The 13,175-nt window shown below is 40.7% G+C and overlaps 1 protein-coding gene across 1 annotated transcript; it reads right to left on the reverse strand.

The window, feature by feature from the left end:
* Nucleotides 1-10,585: 10,585 nt before the first annotated feature.
* LOC134096194 (mucin-5AC) lies at nucleotides 10,586-12,934 on the reverse strand. Its single transcript, XM_062549943.1, has 4 exons — nucleotides 12,752-12,934; nucleotides 11,856-12,052; nucleotides 10,897-11,638; nucleotides 10,586-10,699 (listed from the first exon to the last, which is right to left on the reverse strand). Exons 1-4 carry the CDS (start codon nucleotides 12,932-12,934, stop codon nucleotides 10,586-10,588), a joined length of 1,236 nt encoding a protein of 411 aa, XP_062405927.1.
* Nucleotides 12,935-13,175: the final 241 nt, after the last annotated feature.

Genomic DNA, 13,175 nt, shown 5'->3' on the forward strand with positions numbered 1-13,175 from the left:
TATTTACTATTTTTTAATACTGTCAATCTGTATTTTAATTATTTTATTTGTATTTTTTTACTCAAAAAGCCCTACTAGGGACAAGTGTTGTAGCGTCAGCTAAAAACGCTATGATGCATGCATCAGATGACTTTTTAAGCTTGTCTATGTTTTTGTATCTGTCCCTATCTAAATAAACCTTAATAATAATAATAATAATAATAATAATAATAATAATAATAATAATAATGTTTATATTTTAAAGAGCAACCCGTGGCACTTCTCGGTCATCATTCAGCTGGGTTAGGCATTACTATGAATGGTTGTGTAATGCTATAGCGGTTGGCCGGTTGCATTACACAACTACAATTCCTTTTTTCCAGTGCATCCAGCGACTACAAAAAAAATCATCACGATTGTTATGCAAAATGATCAAATGTAGCAACACTTGTGATAAATAAAAATTCCAAGACATGACCATGCATGCATACTAATGTTTATTAAAATAAGATTCAGGAAGATACAAAGGCAGTCTCATGCTCCTTCCATAGGAAACTGCTGATTACTTTACGTTTGTGACATAAATAGAGAATGTGATTTGCAGTTTTGTAGATGTGTACAAATGTAACTCATTAACGTCTTCTTCGTAGCTTTTTAGTCTGTGTTTTTTCCATGGTGGTGCATGTTGACTGAAGACAGCCACATTGCTCAATGTAGTTGTATGAATAATTGAACTTTGAGCCATCGGGGCAGACCATCTCCACCTCTCTTTTGCTGGTGCTAACCTCCTGGCAACAGGAGCAGGAGCGCTGAAACATGCTTGTACTCAAAGAGAACCTGAAAATTAGCAAAGGGAAAGTGTTCAATTCAGTTCTTTTCACTGTGGCGTTGGCAATTACAGCTGTGGTCTGCTGATCTGCTACTTACCAGGAGTATGTTGGACAAAGACCTTGACAAGTCGCCAATTCAACCTTCTGGGAGGATGTGCAGCCATTATGCTGCAGGTGTGTAGATTCTGTTGTCCGGTTGCATTTTCTTACTATAGAAAAAACAGACAGGTAACTTTAAGCATTACTCCAACAAGCCAAAGGAAATACTTCCTATAAATGTGTAACACCTCCCAGTGGATTTGTACATTTCCAAAGACTGAAAATATAATATCTGATTATTGAAATAAAACAATAACAAAACAACTCACCGCACAAATGGCAGCAACCATCAGGTGCAATGACCTCTGTCCCCTGTACAGACCACACAAGTACAGAAGATACAAAAATAAGGTCAAAATATAGATGATACCCAACACCCAAAGATCATAAGACCGCAGTCATGTGATAATCATGCATCCTGAATAGGTATACACAATTATAAAATGATCTAGTGTATACAGATTAATTACTTAAGTATACACGCTGAATACATTTAAACACTTTCTCTACGGTGTATGGCCCAAACATGATCAAATCGCCATTTAGTTGTTTCACACTTACAGGAATGCAGTCATTGGGGTTGTAGGGAGGACAGAGGGTCCTGGCCTCCATAGTGATGAAGCTGCTCCCGACCTTCACACACTCGTACTTTACACACTTGTCCCCAGGTGGACTCCAGATACCATTGATCTGTCAAAAAAAGCAAAGTCCATATAATAGTGTTTTTGTTTGTGAGTGGGTGCACTTGAGTATACTGTACAAGCCTGGATTTGTTTTAGAAGCCTGAATCTGAAGTTGAATGTTTAAATACTGTTCTATAAAAGCAGTAATACTACTTTTGAACTCACAGCTTAAGAGGCAGTTAAATGCATTGCAAAACATAAATCTAACAAATATTGCTGACAACATCTTGCTAGCATAGAGCTATATATAATAATTGGTGACAACTTGCAGACAATTTTTCTTTCCATTCCACACCACAGAGAGTAACAGCTGTCCAAAGTAGGTGCGTTGTATCTGTCTTTCTTTCACATGGCATATACTATCAAAATTAACTTGAGGATCATACTTACACTAGTCACATATAAAACAAATATAATGTGACAAAGCCCTGCCTCTAACTACATGGAGAAAACAACATTTCTTCCTTTTTCTTCCTTTGCTTTCACAATCTCAACATAATGCCCCAAACTCGGCCCTATGACGGGTCCTCACACCATAATGCATTACTGTACATTAACAGATTTGTTGTTGTCACTTGGCAGGCTGCAACACATAATATTTTGGTTATGAACTCACAGGAATAGAGTGTGTGAGGTTTCCTGAATACACAACCACACACGCAACCTGCAGACACGGTCTACAGCATTGTCCTGGTAGCATTTCTGTAGCGCTTTGTAACTCGAAGCCCTTTTAAAAAGAAGACAATATAACATAGTCACCATGCCACAAAAAATATTTTGAAAATGCAGCTTAGGTCAAATCTGTTTCAGTGTTTGTATGTGTGTGTTTACATTTCTACAACTTCATTGTTGTTGTTTTGGATATGTAGGAAACCTCTTACCTGTGGACAGTAAGTGTCACATGTAATAGGCTCACATTCGATCTTGTGAAGTAAGCCATCGTTTTCCAGTTTGTGGCTACATACACAGGTTTCACAATGTCTCATAGGCACACTGCTGCCTGGCTGCAATAGGACAAGAAACGGAAATTAAAGTGTAACTTCACCCCATAACTCCACCCACTTCACATTTCTGAAAAAGGCTTTCAAATTGAGCAGGACGTTCTGAAATTTGGAAGGTAGTGCAGCACTGCTGCAGCCAATCAACCATGGTGATTTCGTGTCAATCTGGGAATGAATGCTGGCTTATCACAGATAGGCTAATCAGGGCAGCAGATGTTGGGGCGTTTTATTACTAATTTGTAACGACCCAGTGACGTAGTCTTACAGTACAGGACTAGGTCAGCATTCCAATAGCATTTTGGACCAAAATGCCATGGCATATTTCAACCTGTAGAGGGCGCGGAGAGAGCTATATCTCCAATACAAAATCATACGAAATGTTAACCCTGGTGATAGTGTAGGTCACCACTTGTGAGTGATTTCAATCAATCAACAGCTCAAAAAATATATAACGTTACACTTTAATATAAAAATCATTCATATTTGTTGGAAGTTCTATGCTAAATGTTAACCATGACATAGAAATAAGAAATGAGATTACATGCGAGTTCTTACCGAGTATTCCGTGTTGTTGTTTACACAAACAGGTTTAGGAACTGCAAAGTTAACCAAAAACAGACACACATTTTGTAGTTAACTTTTGCCATGGAGGAGCAACACTTGTAGGATCAGACTTTTTGCACTAGATAAATGCTTACCACACTTAGGGCAACACGCCCCCACTTCAGTCTCTTGAATGTAGCCAACTGGACAGGAGCGGTTTGGACATGAGGTGACATCACATACTATAATGACAAAACCACAAGCATGTTCAAATGATCATCTTCGTGTTTAGATGTGTATTGTTGTTTGTTGTCTGGGTTTTGTTGTTATTTCAAGTTAATGTAAAAAAAAAAGGGAACTTGTTTTTTTTTAAATAAAAAATACATAAAAAACATAAAAAATAAAAAACATACGGTTCTGAAAGGACTATCAATGACTGTTAACATCTGTCAGTGGTTACTTACCACATTTGTCTACTTCGCAGCATCCTGCTGTTTCAGACACTTTAATCTGGCCAGGTTTATCACAGATGACTGGCAACTCAGTTGGGCATGGCAAAGGATTGCAATAGACTCTTTCATTGTCTGGGTCACATGTGCAATGATTACAGCCGTCGATCCAAGTTGAATTACCCTGATTTAACAATAACCAACCACAATTAATACAAAATATGCAGATGAAATTGATAATGAACCAATTCAATGTTGTGTGTACCTAAAATCCATGTAAATATATATATATATATTTTTTAACAAACACACAATCTGCTTTCACAATTGACGTGTACAGGCATTTCACAGTTATTTTTCTGTTCACAGAGAAAAAGATCTGGGATATAAAGTGTTCCAATGTATAAGTGTCTTTACCTGTTTCCACTTTCCATTTGGAAGACGGCAAATAGGACCTGAAAAAAAAATCACATCACAATCACAATTACATCTTCTACACAGATTGCGCCCTGATCATTTCTTCAGTACATACAGCAAGTAATGCATCTATGTTGTGAATTGCTTGAATAAACAGATATTCAACATATTTCATATAATTTTCTTACCACAGGGTGAAATGCATTCATTAGTTTCATGGTCCAACAAAGTACTTCCATCTGGACAATAGCATCCCTCCCATCTCATGGATGTGAAAGCAGTGAATTCAGTTTTCTCTTCAATGAATCTGAAATTATACCTATTTGGGAAAAACATATCAAATGAGATGATTTCCTATTTGTATTTATACATATTTTAGACACACTAGTCACATTAGTTTAGAATACCTTTTATCACAAGTTGGCGGAACTTGTGGACCACAGGGCTTATAGACTAGAGGTGCATTGCACTCAAAATCTGTGTAAGGCACATATTAAAAGATGAAACATCGACAGTGAAGGTATAATTTCAGTTGTGAGATTAGAAAATACATTTCTACAAATCTTACCACACACTCCATCTGTGGCACCTCTCCAGTCAATGCAAATGCCATTCAAAGCGCACTGCTGAGCATAAGACTGAAGGCTGGCACAACCAATAGAGGGTTTCTTCGTGTAGCATATGTCAAACTCGCATCCCATAATAAATGGCTCATAGCGGACCACTTCATGGCACTCTTCAAAGACCCTTGGCAGGAGACACGTCACAGTTAGCAACAGTGCATTTCAAATCCACTGATTGAATATACTAAAATGAAATAAATTCATATTTTGAAACATGATATGTTATTTACTTTATCACTTACTTGCTTGCAATGATTTTACAGATGGATGTAGTTTCTGGTGGACAGGTGGTAGGTGGGTTCGGGGGAGGGGGTACGGGGCAGTTGCTATCATTAACCTTCCAATGGTGGGCCATATCTGGGCAAGATGGATCAATTTTTCCGTTGGGCAAGAGGCAGTCATCTGTCCTATTGTTGTCACATGTTCCTGTGACACATAAGAGAACATACAGTATTTGAATAATATCAGAGGATAAAGTACTGCATTTTGGCAAATGGTCAAATGGATTTGCTAGACCATGGGATAAAAATGAAAATATAAACACATTTGTTTGGTATGTTTGTTTTGTATTTAGCACTTTGTCCAGCCTCCCTTTGCAAGTAACACAGCTTGTAATCTTCTCTGATGACATTTCATTAAGTGGGAGAATACAAAAGCAAGGGGTTTAAGACAATTCCGTTGTCTTCTTCCAGAGACTGCCAAATGTATCATTAATGCTACAACTGAACAACAATTGAAATGTCTTTTTACCGCATTGTCCTTCTGTGTTGCCATGGAATTTACTCCAGGGGAGTTCAACACTGAACTGCAGCCCAGAGAACATTATTGATGCACCGATGGCAGGTATTACCACTAAAGCTTCAATGCCATTGTCTGTGACTTGGAAGTCACTGTTGCTGTAAGCTGGGTAGATGCGCTTGTGATTGACATAAATCTATGAGAAACAGGAAACAACTGTTTATATTATGACAGGCCCTCTACATTTAGTGGCCTGTGTTTAAACAGATGTGTTTTAAAGGTATCAAAGGAATAAATAATTTGAAAAGAACCAAAAGAAAAAGTTCTTACCAAGTTTGTGACTATTCCACGAGAGACCTCTTGACTCATATAAATTTCAAATGATTTGTAGTGAATAGTCAGTGATTTAGGACATGAAACACCATCTGGTGCATCACAATACACATTTTCAATGATGATGCTGAAGTTGTATATTGGTTTGATCTCTTTAACCAATACATAAGAGCAATTTCCTTGGAAACCATAATACGTTCCATCAAATGTCACATAATGAGGATCCCCGAAGCCATAGCAGTGACCTAAACAGATAAGAAATGTGGATTATGTCAGTCATAATAAAAATTACAATGATAACTAGTTCACTAGTTCATGTTCAGTCAGGTCTGTGTGTTTGTGAGTGTGTGTGTGTGTGTGTGTGTGTGAAGGTTAAGAAGTCTGAGTGTTGTGGGGTTCATGAAGAAATTACGATTATGGACCTTATTCTAAATATTGACAATATTCCGAATAAAGTGTTTACATGAGTTATTAAAAGAATACTTGGGAGTATCTTATTCTGAATATTGTCTTAACTGGGTTAATATCGGAATATTAATGTCCATGTAAATGCACTCATTGGGGGAAAATGAGCTTGATTTTGCATTTGCATGCACTGTAATAATAAAACAGCTTGTAACCATTTCATGAGAAAGTTTTCACAGTCCAGTTTTTGCTAGAATGTTGATAGAGTTTTCATCAATTGTTTTAATATTGACTTTGGAAATACTCACATTGGCATTCCTGTTTCAAACAGCAGCCTGATCCATCAGGAACTGACTTTGAAGGGAAGCCATTCACACATGTGAGTGGTGGTTGAGCTGGACATTTCTTAGGATGCGTAATGATTTCACCATTATTACATGTTTCCAGCATACACTTATCGGTGGGGGACACCCATGTTTCTCCATTCTGCACAGAAAATAATTTTAAAAAACATTCAGTCTGACAGCTTGCCCAGAAAAACTTAAATCAAAGTTGTAACTCCCACGGAAATGGACAAAAAGGTGTTTTTCTGAATGAAAAAACATCAACTAAGCCGTGGAGTATTTTGCATTGATCATGCACTAGAGAGCTAGCACCAAATCGCAAACAGTGAGTTAGCATTAGCGAGCCAAACACTTTCAAAATCACATTCTAATAGTGGATGGAATCCTATCTTGAAAATCCCTGGCTTCTTCTTCTTCTCCTCATTATTATTATGACCGCCGTGCAGCGAAGGGGTCATATAGGTTTAGTCAGATTTTTTTTGTGGAGCAAATTTCTGTCAAGGATTCCCGGGACACTGAAAGACCGGATGCACGAAACTTGGTGGGCATGTAGCCACATGATAGCATGTAACCATTGTTTTTCGTTTTGATCCATCGCCCCCTGCCGAACTGGACACCCCGAAAGGAGAGTAGAGCGGACACAGTTTTCGGTGAATATCTCGAGAACCGTAGGGCCTATAAGGACCACCTTTTTTACCACCTAGTTAAACATGAAAAAACAAAAATGAGGTGTTGTAATCACAGGTATCTCTGACCTGACATGGTCAAAACTGCATGAAATTAGCAGTGTAGCATCATTATGACACCCTCTGAATGTAATGAGTGTGAACTGTCCATCTGTCCATCATCGTGTAAAGCCCGCCCTGACAATTTGGTTGGTCTGGAGAAATTTCTACAGTGCATAGTAGGGCCAGAGCCAAGTTCTATACTCTTTGTCGCCACTCTGTTTTATCTACCGCTCTAAGTAGGGCCAACTGAGAAAGGCCGTACTGAACTTCCCGCCACAAAATGTTGTAGGTGGGGCTAAAGTTCGGCTGGCCCAGGCTAATACAATCTGGCTTTCCCTGAACTGCACATCCTGTTGATTTTTGCGTAACGGATCCAAACCACATCCAGTAGGTAGTTTCATATCAGATATGGACAGATGCGTCTCAGTCTGAACAGCTCCCAACACTCAGATCGATTTTGACTGTCCGTGACGTGACTTTACGCGCCTGACCGCCCACCTTTTTCGAGTTCTGGAGCTACGTTATGGCTATGTCTTTTGACAATGTTATATTAAAATTTTACTAAATAATACTCAATGCTAAACAGTGCATACAGTCTTTGCTGTGTTTCTATGGAAGTTGCAAGAACCAACGTTGTTCTATTGAATGTCATTAAAAAATTAAATACCCTTCCAACAGTTTGAAGTGGAGCTTGCCACCGAGTAGTTTCAGTTTCTGTCGCGCACACGCATGCATGCATTCAATGAACACTCACCTAGTTGTATGTCTCTACAGTATGTTTAATCACATCGAATTAGCAAGTATTTCCTCCTGATGGCAGAAACATTTGTTTTCGTTGCTACAGCAAACTGGTTAATAATGTCGCTTAGTCTGAACAGAGCCATATCCTATTTGGACACTTGCTAAAAACAATGTGGACAGTCGGCCCTAAAAAAGAGAGAAGGAATCAGATTTGAATCAGATTCGTCTGCAGTCTGAACGCATCCAATGATTAAGTGATTTTTCAGTAATCTCCCCACCAACATTAAAGGGACACTTCACCGATCAGCATTAAGCTTTGTATCTTTAGAAAACCAGTCATGTTTTTGAATGGTCATGCATAATTCCCTTAGTTTGGGAGAAATACGGATCATCATTTTACATCATTGAAAGCAGGAAGTCCTATTCATGGGTTTCATTGAAATCCGCATGTCTCCCATCTCAAGGCAAACTGAGGGAATGATGCACGACCATTCAAAAAAATGACTGGTTTTCTAAAGCTACAAAGCTTAATGCTAATCGGTGAAGTGTCACTTTAAGCCAGCAGCTTTCCATCCACTATCGCAATTCCTCTGGAATTGCTTTTCTAGTTTAACCACTAATGTTGCTCAAAACAATGCCAAACCTTGTCAGTAGCTTGCTCTGGGTCTCTACACATAAAATGAAGCACAAATAATGTAGTTCGCGAAGCCAACGTTTATTAAGGAAGATTATTAAGAACACTTACCATCGTAAACAGCCGTTGTTTTGAACAATATTAGTGGTTAAAAAATGTGATAATGAAAGCGTTTGGCTCGTGACCCCATGCTAATGCACTGTTTGCGAGTTTGGGCTGTAGCTTTTGTTGCTGCTAGCTCTGTAGTGTGTGATCTACGAAAAATACTGTATCCACGGCTTTATTGATATATTTTCGTTTAGAAAAAAACTTTAGTTACATTGGCAATACCTTTCTGGGATAACAGTCAGGAGATTCTGTTGAAGTTGAAGGAGTTGTTGTTGAAATTGATGGAGTTGTAGGGCTACAAGACACATTCTTTCCTATGATGCAGTTTTCAAAGCAAATGGCAACGTAACTACATCCGCCATGGTCAGTTTTATTATATATCACAGTCCCTGTGTAAAAAGAACAAAATCTTGGTCAATACATTCTATTTCATATCCAACATTATAGGCATAATGTATAACAATATTAGCGTGACTTACCTGGAGGATAAAGTATTCCATTTTCATAACATCCGATACAAGGTGTTGGTAATGGGTGTGTAGAATATTGGTCTTGTGTTGGGTGTGTAGGTGCAGGATTTGTATGCACTGTGTATGTGGTTGGAGATACAGTTGTAGGTGTTGTTGGGGTTGGAGTTATGGTCGTTGTTGTAGTTGGAAGACATGGTCCACAACACTGCACTCGTATTTCGTAATCAAAACAAATCTTTTGGAGCCCTTGGTTTTTGTTCAAGCAGACAAATCCAATAGAAGGCACACATGTCACATCCTGGCCTACTTCTGACAGTGGTAAATTGGGAAACTGCTTTGCCCTGCATTCAACTCTTGTAGCATGTTCACAACCAATACGTTGAGAATGGAATAGTTGTGAAATTGATACAGACTCCCCTCCTTCAGCGCCAGGTGTAGGGGGTCCCAGGTCAATCCAGTCAGACCACTCACAGGTACAGGATGTAATGGGTACAGGACTTGTTGTTGAGATTGATGTTGATGTCTGAACAGTTGTCGAGGGTGTTTGCGTGGTTGTAGTTGTTGATGTTGGAGGTGCAGGTGTAGAGGGAGTTGATGTACTTGTAGGTGTTGTAGTGGTGGTGCATGGTCCGCAGCAGCGTACTCTGATTTCATAATTGAAACACTCTCGGTTATTTGCTTGGTTTTTGTTCAGGCAAACAAGTCCTACCGATGGATTGCAAATAACATCTTGGCCCAAGTCAGATAGTGGCAATGTTGGAAATATCTTAGCCCTGCACTCGACTTCTGTTGGCTGTGTACAACCTATACGTCTAGAGTTAACAAGTTGTGAAATTGATACAGAGTCTCCTCCATCAGGGCCAGGCGTAGGTGGTCCCAGGTCAATCCAGCCAGACCACTCACAGGTACAGGGTGCTGGGGTGGGTGCAGTAGTTGTACTTGACGTAGCTGTTGAAGTTGGCAATGTCATGGATACAGGTGTTGAGGGTGTTTCAGTGGTTGGAGCTGTTGTTGAGGTTGTTGTTGATGTTGGAGTTGTAGGTGTAGAGGGAGTTGATGTACTTGTAGGTGTTGTAGTGGTGGTGGTTGTGCATGGTCCGCAGCAGCGTACTCTGATTTCATAATTGAAACACTCTCGGTTATTTGCCTGGTTTTTGTTGAAGCAAACAAGTCCTATTGATGGATTGCAAATAACATCTTGGCCCAAGTCAGAGAGTGGCAATGTTGGAAATATCTTAGCCCTGCACTCGACTTCTGTTGGCTGTGTACAACCTATACGTCTAGAGTTAACAAGTTGTGAAATTGATACAGAGTCTCCTCCATCAGGGCCAGGTGTAGGTGGTCCCAGGTCAATCCAGCCAGACCACTCACAGGTACAGGGTGCTGGGGTGGGTGCAGTAGTTGTACTTGACGTAGCTGTTGTAATTGGCAATGTCGTGGATACAGGTGTTGAGGGTGTTTCAGTGGTTGTAGCTGTTGTGGAGGTTGTTGTTGATGTTGGAGTTGTAGGTGTAGAGGGAGTTGATGTACTTGTAGGTGTGGTAGTGGTTGTGCATGGTCCGCAGCAGCGTACTCTGATTTCATAATTGAAACACTCTCGATTATTTGCCTGGTTTTTGTTCAGGCAAACAAGTCCTACCGATGGATTGCAAATAACATCTTGGCCCAAGTCAGAGAGTGGCAATGTTGGAAATATCTTAGCCCTGCACTCGACTTCTGTTGGCTGTGTACAACCTATACGTCTAGAGTTAACGAGTTGTGAAATTGATACAGAGTCTCCTCCATCAGGGCCAGGTGTAGGTGGTCCCAGGTCAATCCAGCCAGACCACTCACAGGTACAGGGTGCTGGGGTGGGTGCAGTACTTGTACTTGATGTAGTTGTTGTAATTGGCAATGTCATGGATACAGGTGTTGAGGGTGTTTCAGTGGTTGGAGCTGTTGTGGAGGTTGTTGTTGATGTTGAGGTTGTAGGTGTAGAGGGAGCTGTTGTCGATGATTGAGTTGTAGGTATTATGACAGGTTCACATGGTAAACAGCAGCTTACTCTGATTTCATAATTGAAACACTCTTGTTTGTTTGCCTGGTTTTTGTTCAAGCAAAGAAGTCCTACTGATGGATTACAAATCACTTCTTGTCCCAACTTGGAAAGTGACAATGTTGGATACCTCTTCGCTCTGCACTCAACATCTGAAATTATTTTTGACTGTGTACAACCATGTCCGGAATTTATGAGTTGAGAAACTGATTCAGTGTCTCCTCCATTAGGGCCAGGTGACGGGCCACTGCGATCAATCCAGTCAGACCACTGACAGCTCAACGGCTCAAAACAGGGTGGTGTAGAAGGTTCTGTGCTGGAAGATGTCGTGGATGTTTTCGTTTTGGTCGTGGGGGTAGTTGTGGATGTTGTTGGTGTTGTTGATGGTGGAGATGTCATTGTTGTAGTTGATGGACAGGGGCCACAACACTGCACTCGAATTTCATAATCAAAGCAAATTTTATGGAGCCCTTGGTTTCTGTTCAAGCAAACAAGTCCAACAGATGGATTGCATGTGACCTGCTGGCCCACATTAGAAAGTTGTAAACTTGGATATTGCTTGGCCCTGCATTCAACGTATTTGGGATTCTCACAGCCAATACGTCCAGAATTCATGAGTTGTGAAATTGATACAGATTTTCCTCCATCAGGGCCAGGAGTAGGTGGTCCCAGGTCAATCCAGTCAGACCACTCACAGGTACAGGGTGCTGGGGTGGGTACAGTACTTGTACCTGATGTAGTTGTTGAAGTTGACGACGACATCGGTACAGTTGTCGAGGGTGTTTGTGTGGTTGTAGTTGTTGTTGATGTTGGAGTTGTAGGTGTCGAGGGAGTTGATGTACTTGTAGGTGTTGTAGTGGTGGTGGTTGTGCATGGTCCGCAGCAGCGTACTCTGATTTCATAATTGAAACACTCTCGGTTATTTGCCTGGTTTTTGTTCAAGCAAACAAGTCCTACTGATGGATTGCAAATAACATCTTGGCCCAAGTCAGAGAGTGGCCATGTTGGAAATATCTTAGCCCTGCACTCGACTTCTGTTGGCTGTGTACAACCTATACGTCTAGAGTTAACAAGTTGTGAAATTGATACAGAGTCTCCTCCATCAAGGCCAGGTGTAGGTGGTCCCAGGTCAATCCAGCCAGACCACTCACAGGTACAGGGTGCTGGGGTGGGTGCAGTAGTTGTACTTGACGTAGCTGTTGAAGTTGGCAATGTCATGGATACAGGTGTTGAGGGTGTTTCAGTGGATGTGGCTGTTGTGGAGGTTATTGTTGATGTTGTTGTTGATGGTGGAGATGTCATTGTTGTAGTTGATGGACATGGGCCACAACACTGCACTCGAATTTCATAATCAAAGCAAATCTTTTGGAGCCCTTGATTTTTGTTCAAGCAAACAAGTCCAACAGATGGATTGCACGTGACATCTTGGCCCACTTGGGAAAGTGGTACATTTGGATACTTCTTGGCCCTGCACTCAACTTTGGTGGGATGCACACAGCCAATACGTCCAGAATTAATGAGTTGTGAAATTGATACAGAGTCTCCACCATCAGTGCCAGATGTAGGTGGTCCCAGGTCAATCCAGCCAGACCACTGACAGGTACAGGGTGCTGGGGTGGGTACAGTACTTGTACCTGATGTAGTTGTTGAAGTTGACAACGATGTCTGAACAGTTGTCGAGGGTGTTTGCGTGGTTGTAGTTGTTGATGTTGGAGGTGCAGGTGTAGAGGGAGTTGATGTACTTGTAGGTGTTGTAGTGGTAGTGGTTGTGCATGGTCCGCAGCAACGTACTCTGATTTCATAATTGAAACACTCTCGGTTATTTGCTTGGTTTTTGTTCAGGCAAACAAGTCCTACCGATGGATTGCAAATAACATCTTGGCCCAAGTCAGATAGTGGCAATGTTGGAAATATCTTAGCCCTGCACTCGACTTCTGTTGGCTGTGTACAACCTATACGTCTAGAGTTAACGAGTTGTGAAATTGATACAGAGTCTCCTCCATCAGGGCCAGGTG

The sequence above is a fragment of the Sardina pilchardus genome, chromosome 11 (assembly GCF_963854185.1).
Source record: "Sardina pilchardus chromosome 11, fSarPil1.1, whole genome shotgun sequence".
NCBI lineage: Eukaryota > Metazoa > Chordata > Actinopteri > Clupeiformes > Clupeidae > Sardina > Sardina pilchardus.